The 22,604-nt window shown below is 42.2% G+C and overlaps 1 protein-coding gene across 1 annotated transcript in view; it reads left to right on the top strand.

Annotated features, from left to right (window-relative positions):
- The window catches only part of LOC102521772 (contactin-associated protein-like 3), a 148,604-nt gene that overhangs the window by 81,098 nt on the left and 44,902 nt on the right, over positions 1-22,604 (top strand). Inside the window, 5 exon segments of the mRNA XM_032471085.1 lie at positions 2,541-2,687; positions 9,873-10,044; positions 14,346-14,452; positions 17,774-17,868; positions 17,870-17,894. Of these exon segments, the coding sequence (XP_032326976.1) occupies positions 2,541-2,687; positions 9,873-10,044; positions 14,346-14,452; positions 17,774-17,868; positions 17,870-17,894 (546 nt within the window).

Here is a 22,604-nt window from a genome sequence, read left to right as displayed (position 1 = left end):
CTCCTGGAAAGTGAGTGTTGGGAAGTTTCACCACTAATATTTAAGAGTCTGAGAAGAAGTGAAGTTATAACTATTTTTTACAACAGGATCTTTGATCCTCTGGGTCCTGTTTGAAACATATTTCCTGCTCAGGTGGACCTGGAGCCCACATCAGAGTCATTCATGAGAAAGAAAGAAGAAAGCATTCTCTACATCCGTCCATCATAATTCTCACCCTTTGTTTTTCTTTCGTGTGGTTTGAACCACTTCTGATGAAAGGTCATCCTGTTTCCCAGCAGAAAAAGCTGGATTGAAGAGCATTTGAGAGACATGGATTTGTGTATGTGGCCATCTGGGCAATAAATACCAAAATATAATGCTAAGTTGGCTATGACTGGTTAACTTTCTACCAGAAATATGACCATATTTTGGGGGTGGGGGCTAATATCCCCCCCAGGGCTATAATGTAACTTCGAATTCCCATAGGTTGACTTCTAACCGTATAGAGCTGTAAACAGTCTGTACCTTTCTCATTTGTAAAATCTATTAGTTAATTGTATTGGGACATTGAGGAAGATAATGAGATTAAAATGACTAGCACGCTTGGGCGTGACTCCAACAAAAGCTTCAGCAGTCATCTCACCTGCTTTCCACTGGGTGAAAGTATTTCTTTATGCCCCCCTTCCCTGTTGCCCAAGACAGTTTATAAAGATTCCAGTTAGTCCCTGGGCCACCCCCTTAAATGAAACATGTATCTCAGGGGACTGTTGGAGTTGTGTGGCTTCTTCTGGAGGGGAAGAGTCCCTTGCTCTTGGCCAGATGACTTTGGCCAATGACTGGCTTTTGGCCGATGGAACATGGGCAGAGGGGGCCTGTTCCACATCTGAGTGGAAGCTTCGGATGCCAAGGGCTGCTCTCTCTCAGCCATGAGTCAGGCTCGGGGCCACGCATTAGCCTTGGCTCTGCGTGAATACACGCTTGGAACACGGAGAACGGAGACCCAGATGGTCCAGGGCCAGAGCGAGAAGCAAAGCCTAGTTGTTGCTCACTGCAGCCTGGCAGTTGTTTGTCTCCACAAATAACCTAGTAGAAGCTAATAACACACATGGTCTGGATGAATGGACTGGGACACCTACTGCTGATTTATCTGCATGACACAGCGATGGGTTTTCATTCAACGTAAGACCTAGTAGGCAAGTTGGTAGGGGAAGCTGGAGCCGGCTGCAGCTGGGAGCTGGTCAGCAACTCAACCAGTTGACCATTCTCAACTCTATCACTTGAAGAAAATGGAGACTTTTCATCTCATGGATTCAGAAGACAGTGGCTGCTTTTGAAGGAACTGATAATAGTTCTTAAAAATAATAATGTAACAATAGCTTGCATATACTGTATCAAATTTGGGGGAGAAAAAACAGAGAAGGCTAAAATGACATACAATAAAAAACATAACTCCTTCATTTAAAAATTAAGGTTAATATTTAAGAATATTTCCTGCCACTCTTTTGCATGTTTACACACATACACACACACTTTAATGTAATTATTTTTTTCTTTAAATTGAAGTATAGTCAGTTACAAGGTGTCAATTTTTGGTGTACAGCAATGTAATGCTTTTTTAACTTTATATTTTGTTCTATAAATTTTCATGTTTTATTATTCCTTAAATTGTTATTTGTAAAGACCAACAATGTATTTTTTTCCTAATTTTTTATTTCCTATTTTTTCCTACCAAGATGATTGTTGATAATAACAATACACAAAAGTAAGGGAACGTTCTTATGTTTAATCACTTCCGTTTTTGGAAAACACCTGTCCTTCCTAACCTCTCAAACTATTAATGAACCGGATGAGACTGAACGAGGCCTGATGCCATGTAATTGGAAACATTTTGTCATTTCATGGTTGTTCAGGGTCATTCATGGACATTTAGGTCTATTAAGACCCCAGGACGGGAAGAAACCAATGCTGTATTTTCCAAGGCAGAGTGTTTGCGTGACCCACTCTTGTTTCCTCTTTACCCCTTTCATTCTGATTTCTCTCTTTGTTCTTCTTTTCTTTCTGTATTTTTCTGACTAAGTCGAGTGATGAGAAAGTGAAATACAGCCCTGGCAGTGTGCAGATAGGCCATAATCCCGAGTGAATGTAATAGCTTTTGTTAGAACATAAACAGGTACCAGACAGGCCAGTCCGTGGCTGTGGTGGATCAGATGCAGGGACCCTCTGCAGCCATGCACTTTACTCAGCAAGCCCCTCTTCCTCCTGACGTGGGCAGCACCTTCCTCCAGATAAGCATGGCCAGCAAATCACATCACTTATTTGGCTGTTTAGAAACCCCCAGCCAAGCTCACGTCTCTCCCACACCTCTGTCTCTCTGCCTCCTCTGTGGCACATTACCCGTTGCCCAGCCGGCTAAATGACCTGGGTGGGCTTCAGGTAAGTTCTTGGTGGTCTGCGCCAGGGGGTCCCAGGTATGCATCATATTGTTCTCAACTAGCTGCTCCGTTTGGAGGCATCTGCAGGGTTTATAGGAATCTCTTTTAACCCATCTTGTTTACTTCCAGGTGCTGGCTTAAATGATGGGCAGTGGCATTCTGTGTCCTTATCTGCAAAAGGCAGTCAGCTGAGTCTGACGGTGGACGGTGAGGCAGCCTCCATGGCTCATGCCCTGCGGGGGCAGATTGATTCAGGCAACACCTATTACCTGGGGGGTAAGTGAAAGGAACTGGGCTGTACTGGCAATCCAGCCATCTTTGTCTTTCCAGCTCCTGCCTTCTATACCAAATTTTTAAATGAAAATCAATACTGAAGAATGATATTTCTCTTTCATTTATAGTCATGAGGAATGCTGACTGGACAAATGACAAATCATGGTCTAAAATGCATGTCTACGAGGTGGCCTTGTTTAAAAGGGCACATGATAAGATCAATTTTAAATTCGACACTCGTTTTCAACTATAGCTGCTCCTTGCAGTCACCTGGAAAGTTTCAAAACGCTGATGTCCGGCTGCATCCCCAGAAACCCTGATTTAATTGGTCCCGAGGCCTGGACAACAGGTTTCTTGAATGCTTTCTGGGTTTCCCTTTGTGCCAACAACTTTGGAGGTCGTTATTCTCTATTTCTTACCTTTAAAACTTTGCTATAGAGAATTTTCCTAATTCCAAAAGACACTTATGACTTCTCCTTCAGATTTTACGTGCCAAGTTTTTTGCTGCATGGGGCTGTTCTTCTGCTGTCTGTTGGTTCCTCTTTTGCTCGGAGCCTGGCTACTCACAATGTGGTCCCTGAACCTGCAGCATTAGCATCACCTGGAAGCCTCTTAGTAATGCAGACGCACCGTCCCTGACCTCCTGAGCCAGACTCTGCATTCCACCAAGACCTCCAGCTGGTCCACTGCACTTTAAAATTTAAGAAACATTCTATTCCCGCTGTGTGTACAGAAGAGCATCGTTATGGACAACAGAGGCAGAGGTTAATTCAATGGCAATTAATATTTCACTCACTGCTTAGTGATGGATTTTACCGAGACAACCCAGGCCGTCTCCCCGGGACTGTAGTAAATGGGCATTTGCTGGCTTAGCGGACCTTTGACTGAGTCCATCCAGGATCCACCAGGGGCCGGGGGGAGCTTCTGAGGGTAATAAATCTCCATCCCTGGGGCATTCGAGTGAAAAATCCTGAGCCACTGGAAGCTTCGCGCTGTCAATAGTGAGACTTATTTCTAATCTTGGCTTGAAGCCATCTCTGCTTTTCTTGCTGCTTTGCATTTTATAGATGTTTCTTTCTAACATAAGTTCAGAATCGTGGTGGAGGTAGCTTCATAGCCCTACAAGAAGGTAGAAATTTTTTCCCGTAAGAACTGACACTAAGCACACAAACCGTGCATCGGGTTGCTCCAGCTTTCAAGTCCCCTGAAGCAACCTCCACTGTGAAGGGTGGGAGAGCTCCAGCAGCTTTAAAAAGATCAGACTGCTTGCTCTCCTCGTTTGCTAAACGTGATGCATTTCTGACCCAGGCACTTTTTTTTTTTTTTTTTTAAACCTTTTCACTTTCTAGCTCTGGAGAGGAACAAATTCCTCCAAAACCAAATAAAGAGTTTCTCCAAGAGCTACAGCTGAAAGGAAGATGATTCTGAAGCATTAAAAAGGATAGAAAAAAACTTACAGAAAGAACTGTGCTCTATTGTTGAATGATACGAAATAAAATACTTTTAAACTTTTGTGTTAAAAAGTAAAACAATACTTCACAAATCACTGAAGCAGCTTTCCTATTTGAACGTTCTCCATGCTCAGAACGCGGAACGCACAGCTGCGTGAGAGTAGGTGCTCCCCAGAAATATTTACATGCTAATGTGATGTGAATCAGTTGTTACTATGGAAATAGATCATATTCGTGCATTAAAGAGACAACCAGTGTTTCTTAAAAGCGCGTATGTGGGTACATCCCTCAGCTATGAAATTAAACACTATGGTACTTTCGAAGCTTTCCTTCCTCCTCCAGACTCTCATTCCCCCAGTTAAGCATTACTCTGCTTTGTTTAAACTAATCATTGTATTGCTTTGCTGTATAATCTGTCATCTCTGGAGGTAACTTTTAAACAATAAACTGTCTTGTGTTGCTTGGCTTTTAACTTTATGAATAGGTTAATACTGCATGTGTTCTTCTGTGACTTGCTTTTATTTTATTTTATTTTATGTTTTTGTTCTGCATTAGTTTTTGAGATCCAGCCATGCGGATGTGAACGGCTAAAGTTAATTAATTTTCACGGCTGCATGGTTTTTGATGAGTTTCATGCCATGTGCTACTCATCTGTTTCAACATCCCCTTTTATGTCGATAGACGTTTTGATTGTGCCCATTTTTTGTTATTATAAAAATGCCATAGATATTCTTGTTCAGCTGCTAGGAATCCTCTAGCCAGCGATTTTTAAATTTTCCTTAGGCACAAACCACCTGACTTTCCTAATACGTAGAGTCAATTTAGTGGAATAACAGTCAGTACTGTGGTTTCAGTGGCATGCTCCGATGGTTAAGTTGAATGAACGTAAAGGACCCACGGTTGTCACACTGGTTGCACGTGTGGGACCCAGCTTTGGGCTCCACTCCTGTCTATGAAAGGATCCTAGAGATCTGGGGGCAATGTACTGAAAAAGATACAAGCCTTTCTTATCTCTTTTTATAAAATTGTGTTGATACGCAGCAGAACTGTCATGTTAGTATCATTTCCAATAAGAAACAGTGTCCCCACGATTCGCGGAGTTACAGTTTCAGCCTCCCATGGGAGCCGATAATGACTTTTTTTCATCACGGCTTCCCTATTTCCCTCGTGTAATTGAATGTTGGCACTGAGTGACCAAAATAGAACTTGCAATCACAGTAGTTTATTCCCAACTAATGTATGAATTTAGAGGAACGTCTGTATGGGAAGCTATAAATATCCAGTTGATTTACAGACCAGTTTCTGCGACTGATTCAAACTAATTTGGTCAACTGTACATCCTCCACCAACAGAACAGCATCAGCACCTTTTTTTCCCTAGAGAAAGAATATATCCTATTTTAAAAACTCAAGTAATGCCTTTGCCAGACTAAAGCAAACAAACAAAAAATGAAACACACTAATGCACTGATGTTAAATAAAAAGGTGAGTCCTATTTGTACCCAAGGAAAACCAGGAGAGGCAGATCTTGGACCAGTGGGCGTGGAGTCCTGGTTCTCAGTAGATTTCATATATTCACGAGTTTTATGTGCAGGAGACCCCCTTGATCAGGGCCCCGTCGTCTCCAGAGTCCATTGGACTTACCAGCTCTGTTGTGGGTAGAGCAGGGCAGGGCAGCTACATCTTGAGTAGAAATTCTACCCTGAAAACTCCAATGTCTGGGTAATTATACCCACGCCCAGGAGTAGCTGTGTCAGCCTCTTTCTTTGTTTAATTGTCTTCTTGATTCGTGTCCATCAGTACCAGAATATGTATGATGTCAACATGGAAGCTGACTTCATCCAATCCATGCTCTGGAGCAATATTTGGACTAAATAAAGTAAGCATTCCTGGGTCATCCAGCTGAAAGCCAACGAATGATACATGATTTTTTCAAGAAAAACATGCTACCCCATATTCTGAGATGCTCCTGGACCAGTTTGCTTTCCAATACCGTTTTTTCCTGGTGGACATTCCGCTGCATGTTCCCAGTCATCATTATACGGTCAAATTTTGTTGCAACGCTTCACTGTAAAAGCAGACTAGTACGATTTGCTGTTACGGTGCGGTTGAACGTATAATTTATCATCCAAACCAGAACACTTTCAAATAAAGGAGATGATCTCAGTGATCACTGCCGGACAGAAGGCATAAACCAGGGCTCTGGCGGGCTCGGAGCACGGCTTCCTTACCTGTCAAACAGCAGCATTTCTTAAACATCTTATCAGAACTCTGCGATCTAGGTGTCCCTTTTTCCTCCCCTGCCTTTTCTTAGTCTGAACTTTTTTTTTGTAATTTGGTCTTCCAACAGCAGTTGCACTGGAGTGTGCTGTCCACAGTGCCTGCGATTAATGGTAGTGGACAGTTGAGCTCTTAGTCACCCCCCTTTTATGGAATTGGTACTATCCAATACCATACTTGTGCTGCAGACTTGGGGAGTATTAAATTTGGTTCAGAACCCCCTTGAATGAAACGTGAGCAGGCCAGGGAGCTCATGGAGAGTCTGTAATGAAGTCTCACCCGAGGACCGATTCCGGTGCAGTGACATAAGTGACAACTTATCTGTCCTCCTCAGAGGTACTTAAACTTCTGAGTCCCTCAGTCGTGATGGGTATCTTTCATTAATTTGGCAATACGTATCCACTGTCCACTTCACTCTCCATCCCGAATCAGGCCATTCTTGGATGGCCCTCTGCCACTTTACCACCAAGGCTTTGGGGCAACCGTCTGCGTGGACGAATGAGCATCTCCAGCCCTGAGCTTGTCTTGGACTGTGGTTCCCTTGTGTCCTGACCTTCATGTCGTAACTGGACAAGGGAACACTCAGTGCTTTGACATTCTCTTCTTTAAACGTTCACTTTCATTTTCTCCACACCTTCTCCATCATTTATCATTTGTGGACTTTTTTCATGATGGCATTTCAGACTGGTGTGAGGTGATACCTTATTGTAGTTTTGATTTGTGTTTTTCTCATAATTAGCAATATTGAGTATTTTTTCATGTGCCCATTGGCCGTTTGTATGTCTTCACTGGAGAATTGCTTGTTTAGCTCTTCTGCCCATTTTTGGATTGGGTTGCTTGTTCTTTTGTTATTAAGTTGTGTGAACTGTTTATATATTCTGGAAATTAAACCCTTGTCAGTCGCATCATTTGCAAATATTTTCTCCCATTCCGTAGGTTGCCGTTTTGTTTTGCTTATGGTTTCCTTTGCTTTGCAAAAGCTTATATGGTTTAATTTTGTCCTAACAGACATAGTTAGACACTGCACTGTATATTTTGGATGAGTTTGAGGCTCGTGATCTGGAGAAAAGGAAGAAAACAGAAAAGAAATAGCAGCAATTCCACAAAACCACTTATTGATTTAATGTTTCCTCTTGTTTATTCTAACGTTCTTAGTTACCAAGTACAGCGAGTGGAAGTCACCTGTAAGATAGAAAGATATGCCAGGTTTCCTCCAAATATATCCAGCCTTTCAGAAATTCTCTTAAAATTAAAACGTGTGCATTTTCACATCAGACAAGCAAATGGTAAAGGAAAGCTGTAGGCTTAAACAGTTCTTTATGATATAACATTGAATTTGAAATGTCAGCGTCTCTCCGAGGTTAATTTGTGAGGTTTCAACCTGATGCGGGTCTTGGCTTGCTCTGAATTCTATTTGTCAGAAATACAAAGCATTTAAGTCTCAGCCACTGAAAGGAAAGTGAAGATAAACTCTGTGTAGTTCATGAAAATTCTTAGGTAGAAAGCTAGCATCCATTATGCAGGAACAGGAGGGGTCTCTGTATTCAGTTCTTGCTCTTTGAAAGTGCACCCATGATTTCAAGACAAAAGTACAAAGAGATGAATGAAAAACACCTTAAAGTCCAATGAGCAAAATCTTCATCGAATTACTTATTCCATTTGATTTAAAAAATAAGAGTCTTATAAAAGAACCTCAAAACCCCAGGCTGTAAATATTAACATAAAAATTCCTTAATATTTAAAATGCTGGAAAATACAGTGCAGAAAGATGAATAATTATGGCACTGTACCTAAAAAGTTCAAAGAAAACAGTTCTGGAAATGATATGAGTGAAACATAATTTTATCAGGCAAAGCATACATTGCATAGGTAAATTTCACATGAAGCGCGAAATTTACTGGACAACCTTTTGGAATGAAAACAATGTTAATTATTAAAAATGCTGTGCTTCTTTCATATTTGCACATGAAAATAAAGTGTTCAACTCAGTAAACACTTGGAGCTTTTATCCTACGTGGCTGCAGATCAATTGCCCTAGAAGCTGCCTCTGCGTGGGAGATTTTGCGCGTGGCTGGTTTAGTGGGGGTAATTGGGAGCAACACCTGGAGGGTTGAAGGACCATCTGGGATGGGCAGAGAGATGAGTTGAACTGCAGTGCACTTGCATCAGGAGCCTCTGAAGACCCCAAGGGAGGGTCTGAAGCAGGGATGCCCTTCAGGGAGCTCCCCAGTAAGATAATGGGTCTCGGTCACTGCGTCGCATCCTTGGGCACTGTTATCCCTGGGGAGAGGCACAGTCTTTTGAGAGCCAACTCCTTGTAGCCCAGCAGTTTCGGGTGGGGGAAGTCTCAGTCCTGAATGGGGGTGGGGGATGGGGTTTCCCCGAATTGTTGCCTCTTTCGGAAACATTTCCCAACGACTGCTTTCCTTCACTGTCACCTTCCCAGTCTACGCTGCTCATCTTGCAGTAACGCAAGAACCTAAGAATGCAAGAAATCCAGGAACCTCTGATTCCTTCAGGGGACAACTCAGGAGAGGGTGTGAGGGCGCTCAGAACCCTGATGTCCCCACACATGGAGAAGAAGGTGGTTCTGGACCCCACCTTGCTTTGATTTTGATTTCAAAATCACGTCCTTGCTCATGATCATCATAAGAACACTGTCATCTTGAGAAGCCCAGGAGGATAAAACAAAGCCAGTCTGTAGGAACTGTGGTTTGTCATTTACAGCAAAACCAATTAATGACTGTAGCAGAACTTGTAAAGTTTAACTCTTACTATGAAAAATAATCAAAGCTCATTTCTTTTTTTTTTTTTAGAATATTCTGTATTGCTAATTTTTCTGCATTATTTGCAATGCCGTATCATTAAAAATACTTGATAATATATGTGTGTTACTGTTGAAAGATATTTGACTGAAGTGTCGAAATTAAAAAAAGTAAATATAAATTGCTATTAGATTTTTGAGACCAGTTATTACCAAAAGTGTTTTAAAATATGCTTTGCCTGCACACACACACGCAGAGTGGGTATTTAACAATTTCTTGATGGATGGAGGGTGTCCACGTCAATGCACAATTTATTTTTCAAGCATTTTACAATGTGTGTTAACATCATGCTAAAAGGAGTGATTTCTTGTGTGTGCTTTCAAAAAGGAACGCAAGCTCGGCTTAAGTTAAATGTGCTATAACTCTGTCAGATTTCACATCTTCCCTTCCTCTCATCTCTCCATAAGCCTGGCTTAGGTTATTATTTTTACTCTTTACCAATACCGACAGATTTTGTTCTTTTCCACCCCCATCCATGGGTGGTGTGACCTTCCCAAATGGTGTAGGACGTCTGAATCCTCAGGTGTCTGCAAACAAGGGTAGGCAACAAGTTTTGCGTATGAGGAGAGCTGTGCAATGTTTTTTGTCGTAACTGTTTGTTTTCTGCTGTGTGTGTCTCCGTGTTTAATTCAGGCTGTCCCAACAACAGCTCTGGCTCTGGATGCGCAAGTCCCCTGGGTGGATTTCAGGGCTGCCTGAGGCTCATCTCCATTGGCGACAAAGCGGTGGATCCCATCTCAGTGCAGCAGGGGGCGCTGGGGAGCTTCCGTGACCTCCAGATAGACACCTGTGGCCTCACAGACAGGTAAGGCAATCTCGGGTCAGCATGTCCGTTTTCAATTTTTTCGTAATAGATTCAAACCCAATAAACAGCTGGAAAAGAGCACCTTCTTGCCCCTTCTCTATTCCCAATATCCATTGCATAGGGAAAAATTATATTTACACTGAAAAGAAAATTGACAAACTAATTTTAAACAATTGCTTCTTTCAGATGATATTTTCTTAGAAGACACACTCTCATGAATCTTCCTTGTGTGTGCCTCTAAGCTACTTAATCCGCACAGAATTCTCTCGATGCTGCTATAATTATCGATGAGTATAAATCCTTTAAAAGTTCTAACATTGCTCGAAACAGGTTAGAATATTCTAAAGAGGTCATGGATGACCCAGAAATCAAACTCTTTTGTGGTCAGTTGCCTCCACCCCACACTCCCTGTTCTGCAGGAAGAATGCAAAGTAACTCTTCCTTTGAGAAAGGATGAGACTTTGGGGATTTCTAGTGATACTGTGAACACAGTAAAGAATGGAGAGGATCCAGTTGCCACACCCTGAGCATAGTACCAGCTCACTGAAGAAGATAAGAAAGGCAAAACTTTAAAACAGTAACGTATGAAAATTTCTAAGCGTTGCAACTTTGTGTAAGCCATCTTGTTAGTTAGTCGTGCTCTCTGACTTTTAGGTTATTTTGGCTGAAAGGGTTGGCTTAACCATCACACACTGAAGTTTTTTCTTTACCTGGTGTATCTGACTTCTCTGCAGCAGGAATGCATTATGTTTGTGTTGAATAAATGTGCACAGTCCAGACATCCCCACACATCCCTACCTAGTGTACCTTCCCAAAGTCCACACTGTGCAGAGTCCTTTGTGGAATAAATCTATTCCGAATGTAACATTAATTGAAATTCTGTGTCATGTCCAATTAACAAGTTACAATGCGATATAGCAATGTATTAGAAGATTATAAATTCCCAGTATGCAAAATACTGACTCCCAAGAATTTTATTTCTTTAATGCAAATGTCCTTGGTCACATGTTCACATTTCTATTCATTTGTAGAAGGAAAAAAAGTGATTCAAAGAATTTCAATGAAACTCTCAATCTTAATTTTCGGGTTATAAAAAATTTTTTTGGCATAGAAACTGTAACATCATCTTTAGTGATAATGGCAGCCGGCTCTGGAATCCTGAATCTTGGTGTTGGGGGACGGTCAGAGATGTTCTCTTGGAGGTAGAGTGTAGCCCCTCACCCATGGGAATGGCCTTTCGTGGGTCGGGAGGGTGGGAGGTCACAATTTACCGCCAGGGGCCCAGTTGTCACTTCAGTCACGAAGCTCACAGAAAGTTACTTTAGTGCCTGAAGGATTCCTTCACAATATATGCTGTAATCAAAATATTTCTCTTAACGTAAAGGTTGCCTCTTTGTGCATAAAGGTCTTTTAGCCAAAGGGAGAAAAAGGGGCTATATGTATGTGTGTGTGTAGAGATAGAAATAGAACTAAAATAGAAATAGAAATAAAACTAAAATAGAAAAATTTTTCATGTCACATTTTAAAAAGATTTTCAGATCTATGTACCAGTCATCCAGGATAGTAAGTTATCTTCTGTAACACTGAGGACCATGGCAACTGTGTAAGTGGACATGAAAATAACTGTTAGCACTTTGGATGGCCTGTCTGGTCAATAATTGTAATTATTTTATGATTCAGCCTCTGAAGACATGTCCTTATGCTCCACTACTATTAATACTAAAAAATGTTCATTTTTCCTCAGCCCATAGTCCATACCTGCCAACTGCCTGTCCAATGCACCACGAAATAGATTCACTTAAAAACACAGCAAAGTGGACCCCCCGGCCTGGGGGCGCTCTGCACTGTGCCCGGCCATCCCCCTAGCCCACCGCTCTGCCTGCCCAGAGCAGGTCCAAGGGGGGCTCAGGTGCAGCTGAAGTTTATGATGAAAAATGCAGCTAGTCTTGTAACTTACAGGCATCAGGCCCCGGAATTAATAATTCACGACACGCAGCAGCGTTCCTGGCGCTGCAGAGTCTGAAAAAAATGTTTGAAATCTGACGGGAACCTGGGAAGCCTTCCTGAGTCACACAAGGGCCCACCCGCAGGGCGCTCTGTCTTCCCGTGGCTCTGATGACACTTCAGAGGGAAGGTGGCCCAGTTCTTGGGGACAGGGCTGCGGGGAGGGGATTGCAGGGAGGAGGGATCGTGTCTTACAGCTGCTTGGATTTTGGACATTAGGATTTCCTGTCGTAAAACTCAGGTTACAGAGCCATTTTCAAATTCCTTTTAGGCTCATGTCAATGCCGTCTGGAGCATCCCAAGGCAAGGGCTGGGCTGATGGGGTCACGTTTCCCATTTTCATTGCCTTTGGTCCAACATTAATCTTCTAAACGCTAAATGCAAAACTGTGCACCACATACCTTGTGTGGTTTTTTTTTTTTTTTTTATAGTATTTATCCACGAACCTAAGTATTCTATTTTGGGGGCGTGCTAATGTAAGTGTTATGTTTTTCACTTTAAATCTCAGTTGTTCATTGTTTAAAAAAATACCTTGCAGCCTTACTATCATCACTTACTATTAGTTCCAGATTTTTTGTTTTGATTATTTGGGAATTTCTACATAGGTAATCGTGTCGTCTGTGAATGAAATATGGTTTTATTTCTTTCTTCCCAATCTATATGTCTTTTATTTCTTTTCTTGTCTTATCGCATTAGCTAAGACTTTCAGTATGATGTATGAATAAGAGAGGTAAGAGCAAACCCTGGCTTTGTTCCCATACTTAGGGGAAAGCATCTGGTTTCTCACCACGAAGTATAATGTTGCCATAGGGTTTTAAGTTTTTTTGTTTTTTGTTTTTCAGTCAATTCTAAGAATTGACTAGTTTGCCAAGAAGTTTTGTTTTGTTTTTCAATCATGAATTGGTATGAGATTTTGTCAAATACTTTTTCTGCATCTACTGATGTGACCATATGGTTTTTCTTCTTTAGCCTGTTTATGTGATGGATTACATTCATTTTCAAATTAATTTTTCAAATTTTTGGAACAGCCTTGCATACCTGGAATAAATTACACTTAGTTGTGTTTTCTAGATATATTTTTATACATTTTTGGATTAAATTTGCTAATGTTTTGTTGAGGATAGCATTTATTTTTTGATAATCAAAAATTAAATAATATTCTTTCAATTAAAACTTTTAATCTTCTCAACAAAGCCTCACCTTTAATTTTAATAAGTGAGACATAACAATCTCCATGGTACATAAGTGGTTATTTGGTTTACCTGAGTAGTTTTGTGGTTTATTCAATTATATGGGGAAAAAAATACTATTTAAGGCCTCAGTCCTCAGGTGATCTCTAGATCTAATTTCTAAAGGCATCATCGGTCTGACCTAAAGATGATTTTCAGAACCCCTGACACCATGATGCTACACGGATAAAAATTTTCTTATTTTTCCTACCTGTCTTCCTTCTCTTTAAATATTTTCCTTAAGTTCTAAATGAATGTGGCAAGATACTATAATATGGTGTGCGTACGTCAGTTAGCTTTGGCTGCTCAATAAATTATCCTTAAAATGTCCAGGCTGAAAACAACAACTGTTTATCTCTCAATTCTGTGTTCACTGCTGAGTTCTCTCATCATCCATGGTTGCCTGGGGGGTCAGCTGGCAGCCGGACGATTTACAGTCACCTCACTCACCTGTGCTGTGGTTTGAACCGACAGGGGTGATGCTGCTGCACGAGCAGCCCAGCTTTCTTCATGTCGTGGTGCTTTCAGGATTCAAAAATCAGAAGGAGAGCAAGCCCACTGCCCAAGCACTGTTCTATCCTCTGCTGTATCAGTTTGCTAATGTCCCATTGATCCGAGCAGGTCGCTTTCCCAACCCAAGTCCACGATGGAAATATAAGCAGTACCTCTTGATGGAAGAATCTGCAGGTCACAGAGCAAGGATATGAAAGCCGGGATGGGAGATGTGCTGTCTGTGGCCCTTGCAGGCAATCTGTATCCCTGGTCATGTATGAAATTAACCTTGCCTTATTTGTGAAAAAAGCGAACACATTTTCGGATGTAATGAGATGTGTACAAAATTTACCTGTCACACATACATGACAGTTGGTAGCATCTAACAGATTTCTTAGTCTATGGTTGATCTTCTGTTTGGAAATCTTGATGACGGACCCAACAATTTTCGTTCATGTTGAAATTTTTCTGGTCGGGTCACTGTCGTCATCTGTCTTTCACGACAGCATATTAATATTAAGGTACGCATTTCTCATGACCAAATGTGGAAGTAGCGCTACGCCCGTCTTCTTCTAGGTGCCTGCCCAGCTATTGTGAACACGGGGGCGAATGTTCCCAGTCCTGGGACACCTTCTCCTGCGACTGCGCACACACTGGTTACACGGGAGCAACCTGCCACTCCTGTAAGCCTCGCACTTCACTTGTTCTTCTTTTCGTTCTGATTTCCATGTGGTTCTATTTTCCTTTCTATCATTTTGGGTATGTGTGTGTCTGTGCAACCATGAGCCAGAAGACAGCATCAAAGAATAAGGATTTTAGCCACTAGTCTTTGGTTTATTTTTAATCAGTTTTATTTCCTAGTGATGATAAGATAGCTTATAGAAATGCATAATAGTAAATAATACAGAAAAAATAGTAGGCGAAGGAAAATCAGTTATAGGAAAATAAAATGTAGTCAAAAATAAAAATAAATTCTAGAATGCATGGTATTATGTCTTGTTCTGTTCCTTGAGTTAGACCCAATTTTAGTGCTCAAGTCCTGTCTGCCAAAGTAAACAGGATGAGTTACCAGATTCTCAGTATTTATAAAATGAAATAAGGAAATTCTCAGAAGCGCAGGATGGGAGCTAACATGGTCGGGTTTCTAGATGTCAGTGAGAAGCCGGTTAAATGCTCAGATTCCTTGCAGTCTTGGTGTTTTGTGATGATGGTGTTTTGTGAAGATGGCGGTGGTGGTGATGATGATGATGGTGATGATACTGGGAACTCACCATGTGCCCGGCTCTCTTCTCGTTCTCTGCATATTTCAACTCCTTTAATCCTCAAAACAGCTCGAGGTGGTAAATGTATTATTATCTACAATTTACACTTGAGGAATGAGAGAGGCTAAGCTGTTTACCTGAGGTCACACAGCAACAAAGCAGGGCTCTCAGCTACCTCTCAGCAGTGTTTCTTCAGTTGGAACACCGGTCTCCAGTCCTTCAACTTCAGCAAAGCTAACAAAACTTTATTGGCCGTTAAACCATTAGTTCCTAGAAGCTAATGACTAGAGCGCCTGAAATCCCCTTGGTTTTCTAATTATTGGCCCATGTTTATGTTTTTCTTTTAGCTTTCCCTTATTTCTGTGTCACTGCTGATCCTTCTGAAGGGGTTCTCGTAGAACCCCTCTTTCTGAGGCTTCAGAGAGAGAGCGCATGGTACGAAAATTCACTGTCCTCACCGCGTTCAGCCCTCCTACGGGGAGGATACACTGCACTTTTAAGAACTCTTCCCTGTGAATTGCTTAATTTTATTTCTACACAAAGTATGGGAGGAAGGCGGGCCATGGAGTGACATAAATTCGTCCTTGTGGGAACTGAATCGGGAAGCAGGCATTGGTGCGGGGATGACAGCCCTGGGTCCCCAGCCCTGCAGGTTCCACAGAGGAGCCCGAAGCCTCTTGGAAGACAGAGGGGGGTGACTTGTGCCCTGAACACCCCCAAGGTCACCCAGAGTAGGCCACCTCCATCTCTACTTGCTGTCACAGTGCCAGGTAAGACTTTGCCAGCGCAGGTCTTCATTTGAAGGGAGCTGGACACCGTGAACCCCGAGGCTGCGTGACTTCGCCAAGTCACAGCCAGGAGTGCGTTGATCTCTTCTTTAGCGTGTCCTCCATCATACTTTGCAAGGTGTCTTGTATGAAGCTGAGACCCACTGAATGTTAATGATTAAGGAATGATGCTCGAGTGTTTTCAGTAACTGGGATCTAAACATCATTCCAAACAACTCTGATCTAAAAACTAACAGATGTATGTATCTGTCCTATATACTCAGGGTCTTTCGCTTGTGGTCCATGATTTGGTGTCATAATTGAATTGACTTTACTGGGGTTCTCTAACTGTTAAGCCATTGAAGGTGACATATTGCCAAATCAGCAGTAAGTGATCACAAAGCCATTGCTTTTGGGTCTAAGGACAAACTTAATACCTACATACAGTCGCATTTTAAAGCAAGCTTTCTCCTGGTCATTCCTCCTCTAACCTTGTTTCCCAGGCAACTCCAGCCCCAACCCAGACACAACCACTGTTATCCACTTATGTGTGTCCCTCTGGACACTTTCCCAGGCAGTTATGAGCATGTTTCTGTATCTATAGAAATGTAAACATGAGTGACCAAAATGCAGGCATGGTGGAAAAATAATCCATATTGTCCGTGTGTCCATCAGTGTAGATGGTAGTGGCCGTGCCGCTGATTGGGGGCAACCTAATTTGACACATTGGACACTTGGATGTTTTCCTTTGCAAAATCTCTGGACAAAAAAACATTCCCTTAATCTTCTTGTGCTGGCAGACAAGAGAAGAACAATCCCTTGAATCTTCTCTGAATTTTTCTGAATTATTTGAAAGATAGAAATGTAGGTGATCCAGTCATTGTAGAATGGCAGAGAGCTGTACCCGACTAGGATCAAGACCTGACCCCTACCTGAGGCCGTCCGCGTGGAAGCCAAATCTGATCCGTAGAGATCGGATCCAACACCGTCCCAGAATCAGTGCTGTACGTCTGTCCCAGCGGCCATTAGCGGCTTTTGAGGTTTTCAAAGGGTTTTTCCTGCCAAGACAACGAGTGATGCACCTGGGAGATGTTACTCGGTTGATCACTCACCAAGTGATCATGCATTTACATGTATTCTGAATTTTAATTCAGCCCGTCATCTGCAGATGTTAATCACTTGCCTTATACATAGCAAAACATTTATAGTACATGTAAAAAATTCAATTGTGTATTAGGATAAACTGAAACCACGAACAGACATTTCATATATATGTTTTATAGATTTATATATACTTTTAAATTTCAGTTTCCTTGAAAAATCATTTGCAAAGCATTTAAGGACGTTGCTTTTTTATGGCTTTTTTTTTTGAGGGGGGAGGTAATTAGGTCTATTTATTTATTTGTTATCTAATGGAGGTGCTAGGAGTTGAATCCAGGACCTCATGCATGCTAAGCACACACTCTATCACGGAGCTGTAACCCCCAAGGACGTTGCTTTTCAAAACAAACTTTAAAAGCTGAATGAAGAGGAGTTGCTGATTTGTGAAATTCATCCCGTTGAAAAAAAAATGCATTTCACATGTAAATTGTTTTAAGTAAACAAAAAGTATAATTACTGAGTAATTAAAAAATAACTTGATTATGAGATAATAACAGATCATTTAGGGAGATTAAGCCAATGCACTTCAGATGCTTAGATATCATGAAGCAAGAAAGAACAAGGCTTGAGGAAATCCAGTTACCATGGGTTTGAATAGAGGTTCAGATCCACACGTCCCGCAGCGATCCCTCCTAAGATCTCTCACTCTGTGCTTCAGAACCTTCATGTCACCCAACTGGAGCAGGGGGGCGCTCCTCTTGAGAAAAGGTCCTCGAGAGCCAGGCAGAATGAGTGTCAGTGGGCAAGTACCTCTCACCAGCACGGAGGGACTCGTCCCCTCGTAGCCGCTGTCTGAGACCCGTGTTCCTTACAGCGCTGTACGAGCAGTCGTGTGAAGCCCACCGGCACGAAGGAGACTCTTCGGGGCTCTACTACATTGACTTGGACGGAAGTGGCCCGCTGGGACCAGGCCCTCGTGTATTGCAACATGACAGGTACGCGCCTAAGCTCTTCTCTGTCAGTTCCTTTCCTGCAAATCCTTGCTGTCTGGGAAGCCCAGATGGGGAGAGTAGAGTTTACCTAGTGGCAGCTTTATTTAGATGTGCGTTGTGACTGTAATTGTAATCAGACTGCTCGGAAGCATTAAAAGTAATGTCCTAAAATAGATAAGAAGTGGGCATGAAAAGTTTTGTCACTATTTGCGGGAAATGTTCCTTCTTTGTGCAAAATTAACAATACATCTTCGCTTACTAGTCAGAAACAACCAAAAAAAGATTTCTTGGTTCGTGTCAATAAATGCCAAAGACTTAGGAGAATATTCACTTATAAATTTCTAACATCTGTTTGTGTTCCTTTGACTCTAATCACACGAGTTTATCCAGGAGATAATGAATGTTTCTAAAGTGTGCACACATCATGTAATAATATGTTTATGTGCCCACGGTATAAGTAATATTTCATTTTCCTTAGAAACCCTGTTATAATTATATGTTAAAGGACTTGTTTATGACATGATTTATGACGCCTTTAATTCTTCGAAACTTTTAAATTTACAAGCAGAGGAGTGCAAAGGACCAAAATGTCCACTGTAGTGAGTGACAGCTGCCCTGATGGAACTGACGCAAGTTCTTCGTACCTCTTGTGTACCTCAATCTGTGTGTGTGTACCCATAACTTTCCCCCCAGGCTCACATAACATTCCACCGACAGACTTCCTTTCAAAAACTTTGTGTCCTGCTGGAGCAGTGTAGACCTACCAGGTACTTCAACAACCACAGAATTTGACTCTGAAAATTCTGAGACAACGATCAGAAAAAAAATCAACTGTAGATGGTGCTCAGATGACTATAACTGAGTTGTAATTTGATGTCTCTGTTACGGCTTCGTGTCACCCTGACAGGGTTGCGTTTTCCGTAAGGAAGGTTTGCGAATAGTTTATAATCCTCACATGGTTTTTATACCTCCTGCGATTTCATACGTGAAACAAAATCTGGGCATTCTGGCGGTGATTAATCCTATGATTTGATCTGAATTGAGTCAAACAAATCTTCTAGTCCAAAAACTACCCCTGAAGTTGGTACAGAAAGTTCAGGAACTTGCAGGGCATCACAGTGGGTGTGAGTATGGCAGTTTGGGTCTCTGGGAGTACGCGTTTTATTATTAATATGGACTGAAATACTGCAGTGTGATGACAGGCTTAATGCCTCGGCTTACTTTTACTGAAAGACGTGTGATCAGTAAAAGATGTGCGGAAACAACCAAGGGGATATTTCTAGGTTCACTGGACTCCAGTGGTTTATAGCAGGTCTTCAAGTTCTTCAGTTTCTGCTTTCATTTCTTTCATTGCCACAGCGCAAGTGAACGCCAGGGGCAAAGAAAGCTAAAGGAAGATGCTGGCTTCCCAACAACACATTTCCCTTTTATCAATTAGATGCTTAATTATCACAGACGTCTAGGGCATGTTAAAGATTTTCATGTGTATTATTTTGGGTTAATCCAATGAGCAGAATTCCACATACACTGAAAAATTCCAAGATTCGTAGAAAGGTGGAAATGACCCCAAGTGGCGTGTTCCAAAGATGAGTAAGATTTCAGTGACTGAAGCTGTTTTGTTGATAATTGACTGTTGGCAGATTTGGTTACGGCTGAGGTCAAGTTTGTAAAGAAGGATACTTGCTGCCAAGAGGAAAAACTGAGAGCTGATGGTCTGATCTTCTGCGGGTGGTGGTTTTAATAAAAGAAAAATATTTCAATCAGCACAGTGAACATGTGGCCCATGAGGCTTTAGCGGTGCAGATTTATAAAGCCCTTTGGAACGTATAACTGTCTCAGAGGTATTTTGTTTTCCTGCTAACCTGATACGATAGCTGATGTGTTCTGATTCCCTGCAATTGCTCTTACCTTTTCAGAGTGAACCTTGGTACCCACTGCCAGAGAGAAAGTAGTTATCAGCCAGTATCATCAAAATGCAAAGAGACAGCAAAAACATGCTCAGCTTTGATTTCATGTATATATGTATATATATATATGATGATGTACAAGAAAGTTTTCTTACTCTAGAGACGAGAAGGTGCCTCTCAATATGGGGGGGAAAAGTCAGAAATCTACTGATTAACTCTTCTGGTCAATTTACATGCATGATGATGGCCTAGAAAAGTGTCTGCTGAGGACGCGAATCATTTCCTTCCCCAGGGTGACCCAGAGAGATGTCCAAGTAAAGACACAAAATGGAAGAGTTGCACACACACACACAAAAAAAAGCCTCTGACAGCACTGAACACAGGTGTACTCAGCTCCTACCCTGTGCCAGGCACGCTGTGACCAGAGCAGGGACTGAAGCTGAAAGCTGCCTCCCCTGGTGTAGGGTTCTTTCTGGGGTGGGGAACCAGACCCTGGACCGCGGCAAGTCAAATGTGTGGCAGGTTGTGGGGGGGAAGGGGCTGTTGGCACAGACCGGGAAGGGTACGTTACAATTTGACAGTTTTTAACAGAGATGTAGCCAGTGATTAGGCTCTTGTCATGTCGCAGAAAGAATTCACGGACAAGACACAGGTCAAGAAAGTAAAGTGGAGATTTATTAAGGGATGGACAAGATGCTGTCAAGAGGGAGAGAGGGCAGGCTCAGGTGAGCAGCTGCCCTGAGTTTCTTTGGCAAGTTGGTTACATAGGGTGTCAAAATGAACGGGCAGAATATTCATTGGAGAGGGAAGGATTTGGGTTCATATTCCCTGATTCCCATCCCAGCTCCCCCTTCCTTGGGGGAGGAAGGATTTTTGTCCTTACTTAGTCTGGATCAGAAGTGTCATGGTGTTCGTACATGATGGGGACTTCTAATCTGCAAGGCTAATTGTATTGTAATGAGGGCATCTTGAGCAAAAGGTTACATTTGAACACTGGAGATTCCTGCCTTTTCCCACCTTTCTTTGCCTGCCTCCAGGACACTTGTCATCCCAAAATGTGTAGTTTATTATCAGTCTGGAGGTTCCTACTTTTTTCTCTCTGCCCAAGGATGCTTGTTGTTCACATAACGTATGGTTTCCTGCCATTTTGCCCATGTCCCCCTTGCTCTGCTCACATCTAGCTACCTGCCTGTTCTAACGAAGGGATCAGGAAAGAACTCAATTTGAAAGTTACATGTAAGCCAACCACACATCAAAGAAAAGCTGAGGTGGAGCCTTCAAGTGGAAGGAGTAGGCGGTGAAAAGGTCTGAGCCACAGGGAACCTGGTGTGTTGGACAGACGGGGTGGACGGATCAGAGCATGGCTCTTCCTCAAGTCACGTAGCTGGAAAGGCGCAGGTCTGGGAGTCACACCAGCAGTGCAGTTTGGACCAGTAACCATCATGGTGCACCAAGAGGAAGCAAGAGGACCGATTAGGACTTGCTCCAGGAACTGAGCCAAGACCGTGGTGGTGTGGAGGAGGGTGGGAGCAGAGGAGGAGGGGAGAAAGGCTGAGTTAGAACCAGGGGACTGGACATGGGTGGAGGGAAAGAGAGGCACCCGGCAGGGCTCCCGGGTTTGGATCTGAGCCCTGGAAGGAAGGCGCAGGTGTTACTTATGGAAATGGAGGCTCTGGGGGAAGGAGCGCGTTTGAAAGGGAAGCTCAGGCTTCCAGGCGTGAATGCGTAAACTTCGGGTTGTCTGTGGGTCTTTGAGTTGGCTATAAAAATGAGTGCAAGGTCTCTTCTTACAGCCTGCTGGGTGGTTGTAATATCCTCAGCAATCCAAACTTTTAAAAATGTGATTTGGAGTGTGAATTTACAAGTTAATTTCACTGGGCCAGCGGGCTCCCATTGCTTTACTGTCACCAGCGGACACTGTCCAGCAGGATAGAGCATTTCCAGGTCCCCGCATACTTGTCACCTGAGGGGCAGCTCTGTTTTCTGCAGGCAGATTCTGGGAAAGGCTGTATTTTTGTTAAGCTTCTCTAGAGATTCTTCTGTGCACACAGATTTGGAAACCACTGCCATGAAGCTGAGAATCTTCGATTTTACTGTCCACAGCCTACTTTATCGCCAACAAAATTAAAATGAAAGAGGAGCAAAGGGTGTTGCAGAATGGGGAAATGAAACCAACGCAGATGGAACATTTTGGTCCCCCTCATCAGTTCACTGTCCAGGCAATTATTCTGTTGCTCCTATTTATCCAGGTCACTGTGGGTGAGGTTTAATGATCCATCCCTGTGGCTCTGATGCACCCACAAATGCAACAAGAGTTGTTCACACACATGAAGCTAAAAATTAGACATTCATTCTCTAAATTAAATATCAGCTAAACTCCCTAACTTAATCTTGGGAAGTTTTAAGAGCTTTAAGGGGTGTGTGTATGTAAGGTTTCATGAAAAATATGGCCAATAATTTAGCGATTGATATGGATGTATACATTTTTTCTTATCAAAGAATAGTTAATAACCATATGTGTCTTTGTATTTCATTGCAAATGAAAAAACATTAATGCAGATTATGGTATCATAATGCCTTTTAGGTAATTGTTTTTTAGAGAAGTTTATAGTTGCCCAACTCTCGTACAGAACTCCTGAAGTTGGTATATTCTCGTTCTGTGTGAAAAGATAAAACTTCTAAGATTCCATAATTATAACTGAGACGGAACATCAAGTAGATGATGAAACATGTACACACACACACCACACACACACACACACACACACACACACACACAGGATGGAGAGCAGGAGTTAAAATGTTT

The sequence above is a fragment of the Camelus ferus genome, chromosome 31, assembly GCF_009834535.1.
Source record: "Camelus ferus isolate YT-003-E chromosome 31, BCGSAC_Cfer_1.0, whole genome shotgun sequence".
In the NCBI taxonomy this organism is placed as follows: Eukaryota; Metazoa; Chordata; class Mammalia; order Artiodactyla; family Camelidae; genus Camelus; species Camelus ferus.
The sequence above is the reverse complement of the archived record's forward strand: the minus strand, read 5'-3'. Positions and strand labels throughout refer to the sequence as shown.